The sequence below is a fragment of the Magallana gigas genome, chromosome 3 (assembly GCF_963853765.1).
Source record: "Magallana gigas chromosome 3, xbMagGiga1.1, whole genome shotgun sequence".
Classification (NCBI taxonomy): domain Eukaryota; kingdom Metazoa; phylum Mollusca; class Bivalvia; order Ostreida; family Ostreidae; genus Magallana; species Magallana gigas.
Window position 1 is genome coordinate 48,914,582 of NC_088855.1, and position 10,995 is coordinate 48,925,576.

The 10,995-nt window shown below is 34.1% G+C and overlaps 2 protein-coding genes across 4 annotated transcripts; one reads left to right on the plus strand and one right to left on the minus strand.

Moving 5' to 3' along the window:
- The first annotated feature begins 1,884 nt into the window (after positions 1–1,884).
- LOC105318064 (alkaline phosphatase) lies at positions 1,885–7,208 on the plus strand. 3 transcript variants are annotated; one of them, XM_066080130.1, is made up of 11 exons: positions 1,892–2,307; positions 2,420–2,525; positions 2,677–2,767; positions 3,219–3,445; positions 3,758–3,944; positions 4,029–4,198; positions 5,045–5,255; positions 5,408–5,548; positions 6,249–6,440; positions 6,616–6,741; positions 6,849–7,207. In XM_066080130.1, the coding sequence occupies exons 3-11, from the start codon at positions 2,701–2,703 to the stop codon at positions 7,082–7,084; spliced, it is 1,557 nt and encodes a 518-aa protein (XP_065936202.1). In that variant the 5' UTR covers positions 1,892–2,307; positions 2,420–2,525; positions 2,677–2,700; the 3' UTR covers positions 7,085–7,207. The 3 variants fall into 3 exon arrangements, with proteins under 3 accessions (XP_065936203.1, XP_065936202.1, XP_065936201.1); XM_066080129.1 differs by having other exon boundaries at positions 1,892–2,525; XM_066080131.1 differs by lacking the exon at positions 5,408–5,548 and having other exon boundaries at positions 1,885–2,525; positions 6,849–7,208.
- A 1,521-nt stretch (positions 7,209–8,729) lies between these two features.
- On the minus strand, positions 8,730–10,492 carry LOC105318060 (follistatin-related protein 3). Its single transcript, XM_011414953.4, has 4 exons — positions 10,358–10,492; positions 10,152–10,266; positions 9,536–9,799; positions 8,730–8,838 (listed from the first exon to the last, which is right to left on the minus strand). Exons 1-4 carry the CDS (start codon positions 10,398–10,400, stop codon positions 8,751–8,753), a joined length of 510 nt encoding a protein of 169 aa, XP_011413255.3. The 5' UTR covers positions 10,401–10,492; the 3' UTR covers positions 8,730–8,750.
- Positions 10,493–10,995: the final 503 nt, after the last annotated feature.

The window sequence follows — 10,995 nt, forward strand, 5'->3', positions numbered from 1 at the left end:
CATGCATGTACAGTAGGCAGGTAAGTATATGAATAGGGAGGAAATAAACAATAGGACATTTTGAACTGAATTAAAAGGAATAAAATGAAAACATAAACAGGTAAAAAAAAATATGTAGATATTGCATATAGTCAGACCATTAAATTTAAAAGTGGGAAATTACACACCTACAAACAGGTACCGGGCTCTCTCTCTCTCTCTCTCTCTCTCTCTCTCTCTCTCTCTCTCTCTCTCTCTCTCTCTCTCTCTCTCTCTCTCTCTCTCTGGGTAGGGGGTTGCGCTGTATGTATATATCATAACCATTAAAATTAGTACCTTTGGCATACTTATTGTAGTGCAATACTCTCTCAAAAATTCTTTGACGTTCTTTGATACCTAAATAAAACGATGCAAGGTACAGTATGTGTAATTCTTGCTGCGCTCGCCAGAACGGTAGCACCGTAAAACATATTATTTATTAAAGGTCTAGAAAACATAAGCTCTACTCTTTGCCTAAAATTAGCTTGTTTCATGCCAAATCTAAAAATTTACATAATAGACCAATACTTTTGGTTTTATTTTCTGAATTTATAAGATTGTTCCAATATTTTGAGACTTTTAAAAATTTATTTGCCTGTTGAATTGTTAAAACTGACAACAGCGATTTTTAGTGCAAAAAAGCCAAAATATTAATGAGGTGATGAAATTGGGAATATTTTCTTTATAATTGTTTTAATTCTATTCATTTTAAATCAAATAAATATGTTTTGATGCCATTGTTCATTCCGATAAAAAATGATAGAAGGAAAAGAGATTTTTCTGTAAATTGAACTTTCGGTTCAGAAAGGTCATGTTAAATGCACCGTAGCACGGAGAGAAGCATATAGACCCTTGATTTTTGTTTTGAATTTTAATTTGGTTTAGCTGTGAGTGTAAATATCTTTCAAATACTTCAGAAAACACTTAAAGACTTTTAAAAGCAGGATCCAACCTCCTTAAGTAACCCTCTACCTAAATATGACAAACATATTTTCACATACAAACAAAAGGCCAGACGGACAGACGGACGGACAGACAGACAGACAGACAGATTAGGTTCTCTATAAGCACATTTGATACATAATAAAGCAGGAAATCAAAATCTAGTCACCAATTCAATCACCTCCTCATAACTAAAGCGAAATTTGTACTACCGAGCTTTTTTTAATGAATTTTACATTTTTGAAAATTTTGAAAGTGGGGGGGCCAGACCCATCCAAAAAATCTTGACATGCAAAAAAAGGGAAATTTAAAGTTTTCCAAAAATCTTAAAAATCCTAATCCGTGGGGGGGGGGGGGGTGTAGACTCAACTATACTTTCAAAAAAAAAATTCTCTCTACCAAAATTTGACTACTCATTTCCTAATTTTCATACCAATTTTTTACTAACTTCCAAAAAAGTGGGGGGGCCAACTCCATCATTATTCATTTTGTGCTACGTGCCTGTATATTCATAATCTACTTGCACGCGATCCTATGGCTGATGTATATAAGCAATGAGATCGATATGTTAACATCAGCTCCTTTTGAAATCTAAAAATTTGAATGTTTGATCCTTTGAATATTAGAATGATGTGTCAGCTAGTTATATAAAACGTAACAAACAATTACAAAAATTTCAAAGAAAAATTGTATTGATATTGTGCAGTATGTGTGGTTCTCTGCATATTAAAACAAAATTGATCGCTTCAACAAGATTTTTTTTTACTAATTTGCGCTTGAAAATGTAAATGTTTATAAATTTGAGAGTTGACCTACATACCATTTTCCCGGAACTCACTCAAACACAGTGCAATGATTGAGACGATCAATATCTTTTCACATTTTGAAAAATGTGACACTTGTATGTATTTTACATTATTAAAATCAATATTAAATAAGTTTTATAACCTGTATTATTTGTGCAATGACAATGTAAAAACTATACGTACAGACTATGAATTTTAGAAATTGTACAACTTTTTGAAGATAAGGGTTTAGTAGGGAGATTAAGATGTGTCTGTTCCAAACAAAAGCCCTCTAACGTGGCCAAGCTTTAATTGGTGTGAACTACACTTTATATATACATATATAATTCTATGCTTGTGTACCACGACTGCTTTTTATTTAAATTTTATTTTTGATTTTAAATTATTTTAAATTTTATTTGTTATAAAGTAAATATTTTGGAAAAATAATGTTAAATGCTTAAGGTTTGCAGAAAGAAGGGACTAAAATATTTTGAATTCGATGGGGAGGAGCCTGAAATACCAGGCTGATTCCATCAGCTCTATCTAGGATCATTTACAGGTGTAAAAATACCACGTGACTTATATAAAACCACAATGTATTTCAAATTGACACCTGAAATATTATGACATCCAATCAAAAATTTACATAGCATCCATAATCTACTTCAAAGTTGTTGGGAGTTTTCACTTTGCACGTGATCCCAAGCCTGGTGTATAATAACACAGACATCGATTTATTAATACCAGTTTCCGTTTGCAGTTTGGTATTAACCTTCAGTAAGTTTGATCCAGTAATTTTTGTTTCTTTATACTATTTAATGAGTAAAATATAATAGATTTCTTAATCTCGTCATTCTTGGCCTTGTTTATCATTGTGTATCCATATAGATATCATTTAATAATACTTGTAAATATTATATAATAATAGGCTTGCATTTTCTAATACACATCCATGCCCCCCAAAGTTGGAATGGCAACACTGATGCTGTGGTTCGTTATCGGTATCTGTGTCATCAAAGGTAAGTCTCCGTTGTTTTTATATTAAATTATTATCATTAAAGGTCGACCAAAGCTTAAATAAAGTCTTGGTAAAAAAACATTGTATTGTCTATTTAAAGCGCCGTAAACATATTTGTGTAAATGTAAAAACGTAGCAAAATGTAAAAACAGCAAAATTAATTAAAAAATCGAACATTGACCAGCGATATCCATTCCAAAATGTTTTCAAGAGGGGACGAAGAGCCTGGAATCCCCAACCCCTCCGGAAATTTTAAATTTCTTAAATTTGCACATTAGAATTACCGAAAATAGCCTCCCTGGTAAACATAAATATTCGTTGGATATCTCCCTCACCCCCCAATCGATAAAATTTTTGGAACCGCACATGGCTTTTCAGTTATCATCAGAAAGAAAGTGTCTCCTTAGTTGCAACTATTTCGGTTTCAACACAATGTATGAACTCAATTGTAGATGTTAACTCCACTAATTGGAACAAAATAGCGAAAGATACTCTTAACGAAGCCCTCAAAATAAAACCCAACAACAGGATCGCTAAAAACGTCATCATTTTTATCGGTGACGGAATGGGCTTGTCTACCATTAATGCTGCTAGAATCTACAAAGGACAAAAGCTGGGTAACACAGGCGAGGAAACCACACTGGAGTACGAAACATTCCCCAACGTGGCCTTAGCTAAAGTAAGATCACATTTTCAATTATCATTTTAGCTCACCTGACCTGAGAATTCTAATATAGTCAAAATTTACCAGAAAAAGCATGAAATAAAAATCATTTTTATTCGACATGAGAAGAAAGAGCTTGTATTTAGTGGCGCATTTTTTCAAAAATTTTCAAAAATAGTTTGATTTACAACAGAGGTATTAACTTACGCAAAACACAGTTGTTTGTTTGGAGTCCTACGCAATCGATGCTTGTACATCCTTGTTTTGGTATGAAGAAGATTTGCAATTATATTTGATATAAAATAACAACTTATAACATCACTACAGGTGTACGGAACAGACAAACAGGTACCCGAGTCTGCGCAGACAGCCACAGCATTGTTATGTGGTGAAAAGACAAATTTCAATCTCTTAGGGTTAAAGGACTCTGTCGGGACCTCGGACTGCAGCGCTTATATAAGTCAAGGAGAGGAAGCGGAAATCGACTCAATCATAAGACAAGCCATAGAACAAGGTAATAATTGGTTTTTTTTCTTTTAAAGGGATTGGAAGAGAGTTTTAATTGATTGTTTTAACTGAAATTAGCGTTGTTTAACAGGTAAATCTGCGGGAGTTGTGACGACTGCTAGGCTCACCCACGCCACTCCCGCCGCTACATACGCCCACTCGCCAGATAGGAACTGGGAATCGGACGCCGACATTGGTCCGGCAAACGGAGCCTGCAAAGACATTGCACAGCAGCTTATTGACAATAACCATGATATACAGGTAGTGAAGTGGGATAATTAAACTAATGGCTGTCCGTTCTCTGGATAGAGGAGAGTAATTTAGTGGCGTAGGAAATTTTGAAAAGCTAAAATAAAGAAGATGGATGGATAAGGCGTGTAAAATGCCCATACGCGGTCGGACAGGCTACTGAAAAATTAAAATTTTAATAAATCTGATGGGTTTTTTTTAAATCATTGAAAACAATATATATTTAACGAATCATTGATTTGTAACCTGTAGGTATGTTCAATACTTGGAATATGTTGACTCAAACAGGCGTGTACGTATCAAAACCTGCAAATACTGTCATTTTTTAGATTTTCAGGGCATTTTCTTTTATAGAGTGGGTCTGTGCTCCATATTTTTCTCATAGTCTAATTAAAGTCTGTTGGAAAACAAACCGATTTCAATCAACAAAAATGTGGAGAGATGACCCACTATACATTAAAAATATCGTTTTGTATCCCAACAATTGAACGTTTTGAAAAAATAATACAAGTCCGGTAGTTCGTGGCCTTAGTCACACATAATATTTAAAAAGCCCACTTTGTTGTGCCTGAAATGGCTCAGTGGTTAGAGCACCTCGCATAAGCTAACCTTAAATATCTAGGGTTTTATGTTACGGGTTCGATACCACCAAAATTTCAGACAATATTTTTTTTCTTATTTTTTGTTAAATACATTAAAAACTGACTATAGTTAAAAATTTTGCTTTTGCAAAGTTTTACTATAATATATTTGAATAGATTTAATTGGGGAAAAATAAATTCAAAATTGTATTTCACTACTAAACCGAATGGGCATTTGCGCCATCTTATTCCCCCATCTTCTTTCTATTACATCAAGGTTTTGCTTGGAGGGGGTCGCCGTGCCTTTCTACCAGTTTCCGAACCCGATCCTGAAACAAATGCCCCAGGCGTTAACAAGCGGATGGATGGTCGAAATCTAGTGGATGATTGGGAGTCAATACAACAAGGGAAAAACAATAATTACAGATATGTCTGGAAGAAGCAAGACTTTGACGATGTAGACCCTGATGAAGTAGATTTTCTATTGGGTAGGAGGGACTCATGAACTTTTATTAAATTGTTCTATTGACCATGTTCATTTCTTTTCTTTTTTCTTTTTCTTTTTTTTTTAGGGGGGGGGGGTTACAATGATTAATTATCATTGTGACATTTTTAAGGGACTATACGGTTTTCTTCACAGGACTATTTAGTCCATCGCACATGCAATATGAACTGGAGCGAGACACCAGCGGCGACGGGGAACCTTCTTTGGCGGAGATGACAGACAAGGCCATCAAGATACTGAGGCGCAACAAAAACGGATTCGCACTTATGGTGGAAGGTAATAAGTTGTGTATCTTATATTTTGATTAAAGACGGTTCGTTTGTAATTTATATATCTGCTCTACAACCACCCAACATGTTAAAGGTGGGAATATCTTTTATCTTTAAACCGATACATCTCAATCTCGAAAGGAACGTGTATGAAAGTCAATCAATACGTAACAAAAAACCACAGCACGATATACGATTAACGTATTAAACTCATAAATCCCAAGAAATTATAATCTTCTTAAGATAACTTATAAATCATTATGAACAGCAGTACAGAGAGAACAGTAAGTACCATTACCGCCATTTTATTTTTGATAAACGCAATAACCATGATAACCAACCAAACGTGCACATAAAATACAACCATTAGGAAGTATTGAAAAGGGATTTAAAATCTGATTAAGAATAACCTGTGGTTTTATCACTATTCATGGACATCATCCACTTCCTTTAATATTGTAAACCATCAAATCAACGAAATATCAAATATGAAATTTTGTTAATCCCACCACCACATTTTTTTTTTGCTTTATTTCCTAATTCAGTTAGAGTGTGATTTCCAAACTCCGCCCAAGGAACTGCACGATACTTGGTGCAGTACTCGGAATATATTTGATGAAACCACAGTACAATGATATAGACAAAAGCCATTAAAACATTCTATACCATATAAAACTAACAAAACAAAATGTCTTGCTTTGTTGTAGGTGGTAGAATAGACCATGCCCACCATGAAAACAAGGCGAAGAAATCTTTAGAAGAGGCGGTACAATTTGAGGAGGCAATCAAAATGGCGATGTCATTAATAGATCAGAAGGACACTCTGGTAGTCGTGACGGCAGACCACTCTCATCCCTTCTCCTTGACTGGGTACACAAACAGGGGAAACCCTATTCTTGGTAAACATAACTTTTATATTATTATCATATAGCAAACCTCAAATATATATATATATATATATATATATATATATATATATATATATATATATATATATATATATATATATATATATATATATATATATATATATATATATATATGGAGAGAGAGATAAAATCGAACTTTTTGTAGGTTTGGTTGATCCATTGGGGATTAATATTGAGCCCACCTTAGATGGTTTGCCATACACCTCACTTCTGTACGGCAATGGTCCTGGTTACACATCTCCACGTCAGGATCTAACTGGAGTAGATACAGGTAATTCACCCCCCCCCCCCCCTCTGGTTCTACATCTGTCACTCAGACTGTCATCATCTCGCTCATGCACATGGCTTTCTTTAACATTTCACATATTGTGATTTTAGAAACAACAGACTTCATACAGCAGTCTGCCGTACCACTTGAATTCGACACACACAGCGGAGAGGATGTCGGGATATACGCGCTGGGTCCCATGTCGCATCTGTTTCATGGCGTCCACGAGCAGCATTACGTCGCCCACGTGATTCAGTACGCTGCTTGTATTGGAGAGTATGCCAAAAATTGTCGCAAGAAATCTGGAACATTGAGAAGCGTTATTCACGGAAACCCAGAGGTTTAAAAAATTCATGATACTAGTAATGAGGACTGTACTGTCATTGATTTTCAAAAAAGTTTTCAACAGCAGATTTATGTAAATTTTATGCAATAAACAGAGTTCCACAATGCATTTAAGTTAATCTGGTGTGCAGTAAGGTCTACTTCTCTTGATATCTTGCAGATCTAAAACCCTTATTGTAACCCTTTACTACAAGCTAACTTTTACATTCCATGTACAAATCATGCAATCTAATATTCATGAACAGAACTTCAACAAATGTAAGATTTAAACCCGGTACTTTATGTTACACGTTTTTAACCACTCGTGATCGTTATTGTATGAATGAATTTGAAACACCAAACTTTCTTTCATCTTTCAAGTTTCAATTTTTAAATGAAGAGTGACTCAATTTTATTCAGAGGTTTTACCTATAGAATTTATCACTTGATTTAAACATTACTAGATGATATCCCGGGAATTAACACTTTACACAATAATATGATACAATGCTTAATATGCTGGACCATATATTTTTCATTTTTGTATATACTGTATCCGAAAATTTTCTTAACTTAAAATTGAAATAAAAAGCGAACTGCATGGCCGGATACTTAGAGGAGCGAACAATCTAAACTGAAATGGATGATATAATTATACACGTACGTGACCTTAATTCTTTTTGTCGCAGCTAACTGGAATATAACCCCCAAAAAACCCTTTTTTCTCAAACCAGTGAGTGGTCACTTAGTGAATCGTATTTCTAAGTTTGAAAAATATCAAATTTATTAAGCTAAAATCTATTAATTTTTTCTTAACTAAATAATAGTTAACAGCTTAAAACATAATATCTGAAAATTTAGCATTGATCTGATGCCTTATTTTTTTACCATCCAACTTCCATAACTTCGATAGTATTTTGTACTGAATGGCAAAAAGGATAATGTTTAGAAACATTATCAAATAAAGTTTACTACAAGTATTTACTTAAAATTTCTGAATGATAATAGAGTACGTGTATATCCTTCAGATTTCAAACCCATAGAGTTATCTGACGATTGGCCATGGAATGCATACACCGTTATTAAATAACGAATTGTTTTTAATTTCATACTATTATATCATGTTACTATAGTAATTTGAATCAAGGAATTCGTTTTGATAATATATAAATAGTGCCTGTTTGGGAGGGTAAGCGCGAAGCGGAGGTTGACAATGGTTTTCGAGGGGTGTTAATTTCAACTGTTATCCTACCAAACATGCACTATTTATTTTGTTATACTGAATGTCTTAATTTTAAAGAAAACTTAACTGCTTTTACATAGGAATAACGTGAATTCTACGGCGAACCGTATGCGCATAATTTTCGCGCATGTAACAATTTTTTATGTTACCCGTTGCTAAGTGCGTTGCTAACGCTGAGGGTAATAGAACAGATTATGAACTGCGTCTAAACCAATCAGATTTCAGTATTTAACATAAAAGTATAACAAAAACATATGTTGACCAGCAAAACTTTTTATCGGCATATATAGAGGCTGCTTTCTAAAAAAGTTTAATTTTGATATGCTAGTATATAATATGTTCTTGCATTCAAATTTATATAAACATTTTAGCCTAAATAAGCCATACACATGTATATACATTTTATATGAATGAAAAAAGAACACAAATTGAAAAGTCACTTTATTCATGGGTGGAAGGGGTTTCCACTGCAGTTACCATAGTGAACAATATGTATGGAGCGGTGCGTACACCGGGCTTTCTCAAACTCGCACCTGTAAATTTAACACATTTTACAAATTACATTTTTTTTCTCAATAAGATGGTACATGTAAAACTGAAAAAAAAAGTTATAATCATGAATAACATTATAATCATGTCAAAAAAGAAAAGAATAAGAAACGTTGATAAAGTGCGACCGTTAGATTTGGACGACTTTTGTTCGACTGATAACTACATTATCGTAGCATTCTGATACTCTCTATTTTTGGAAGACGGAATCATTCATTCAGTATTATGGGGTGATCAAATACAGTCGGGAATTATCAAATCTATCGAAAAGCATTAGATTTTATCACCCAGATTGTCTTTGATCATCTCATAATATTCAAAGAATGATTTCTTTATTACTATTTCCAATTTTAACACTTTAAAACAACATTATTTAAAAACCACTTTTTTATGTAGCACATGCTATGTATTACATGTACTACGCGGTGCAGCCAATACCGTTTTCGGTTATGCTATAAGACACGCCCATTTTGTGGCACTCATGTTTTAAGAAGTTATCGGATTTTAGGGTTCAACATTAATTCGTAATGTTATCACTGACAGAGACAGTTGAAAATGTAAATATATGGTATTCGAGGAAAGAATCAGAGAGATTTCTGTAGATATAATTTTTATCCGCTCAATCAAAGTATTTGTACATGTAATAAGGTACATGTATACCATGATATATTTAATACTTACGGATTAGTGTAGGTTATCGTATCATTGCCACATACGGGGTTTGATGCAGCATCACATGCTTTAAAGGCAAGATTAAAACAGAAAAAGTCCAGCACAGCCTCGCTTCCGTGCAAGATAGGGGCAAGAGTGCTCGGAAGAGGGTGGCTCGTCACAACACCGCCAGGTGGCGCGGTGGTAGGCGGTGGGACGGTGGTCGTTGGACAAGCTGAGTGCGATGCTACGTGGATAGATTTGTCATCACAGTGAGCCTTGGAAAAATCACACCTTGATTGAAAAAAGATTAAATTCATTATGTTTTTTGGGAGAAATTTTAAATATGAAAACCAGAATTGAGATTTGTTGCAATAACAAGACAAATGCATTAATTCCCCCGGGAATTTCACACTTTTTCGCTGCAAAAAGTTACTTAAAGGCCTTGAACGCCTGACTCCTCCACCCCTCTAGCAAACAAAACTAAACTAAAACACAAACCCCCCTTTGAAAAAAATAAATTCTTGATCTACGTTCGGAAACTCTTTTTTTTAAAATCGTCTATTCCCATACACAGTGTAACATAAATTGTTTTACTATCAAAATGAAATACGTGTAAATATTGATGGGATATTTTATTATTGACCTGTTCCTGTAGGTGACGCCATTTGAGCCACACTCAGGGTTACTGCCATATTGATAACAATCCTCTTTAAGAATACTGGCACACGTGTTGAAATTAAAGAACTGGGCACTCGCCACTGTAAATAAATTCCATAATATATATACTAGTTTGTTGCATAACCTCATATTGAAAATGTACATTCGATAGGTTTTTTAAAAGTTACAAACCTGAAATTAGTAGAACTGGAGCCAGAAATATCAAAAGAGCCATGTTGGTCAATGCAGTGTACTGTATTGTTGTGAAACAAAGATAAGAAAATTATGTCGGGAGATCACGAAGTTTGATTATACTCATGGTGATAATCAAAGGTTATGAAACGTGTGAGGATAGAGAAATTTTCTAACTTAACCATGATTTAAAAAAATAACTTTATGATCAATTACTATAACGAAACTTATGCAAAAAATATAAGCATGCAAAGTTTGAAATCTCATGCTAAAATTGAAATCTAGATAAAACTTCGTTATTTAAATTCGGACAGAGAGGGGGGGGGGTGCAGGATTCGTTTTTTTTTTTTTTTTTACTTTTGACAGTTTTCAATTTCCCCCTATTATCAAGTGTCTCCTGCTTTTATACCAGTCGGTAATCAAGAGTTTGGGGTATTAATATTGCAGTGTTGCATTGCTTTATGATGAATCATTTAAAAAAACTTTTATACATGTAATTTGATTTTTTTAACGCAACTTTACAGAACATCCTCAAATCCAAAGGGCATGTTTAAAAACTGTCTGTATAACATATACACATAGAAATAAGATACCGTGGAAATCTCGTTGATGGGCTCATACCAGGCTTGGTAAAATTG

What these genes read in the sequence shown, in the direction of transcription:
- LOC105318064 (XM_066080129.1), top strand. Translation starts at nt 2,701, where the DNA reads ATGCCCCCCAAAGTTGGAATGGCAACACTGATGCTGTGGTTCGTTATC. An exon ending in CGGTATCTGTGTCATCAAAG is followed by an intron (nt 2,768 to 3,218) that starts GTAAGTCTCCGT and finishes ACTCAATTGTAG; the next exon opens with ATGTTAACTCCACTAATTGG. An exon ending in ACAATAACCATGATATACAG is followed by an intron (nt 4,199 to 5,044) that starts GTAGTGAAGTGG and finishes TATTACATCAAG; the next exon opens with GTTTTGCTTGGAGGGGGTCG.
- LOC105318060 (XM_011414953.4), bottom strand. Translation starts at nt 10,400, where the DNA reads ATGGCTCTTTTGATATTTCTGGCTCCAGTTCTACTAATTTCAG. An exon ending in TCCAGTTCTACTAATTTCAG is followed by an intron (nt 10,267 to 10,357) that starts GTTTGTAACTTT and finishes ATTTATTTACAG; the next exon opens with TGGCGAGTGCCCAGTTCTTT. An exon ending in ACGATAACCTACACTAATCC is followed by an intron (nt 8,839 to 9,535) that starts GTAAGTATTAAA and finishes TTAAATTTACAG; the next exon opens with GTGCGAGTTTGAGAAAGCCC.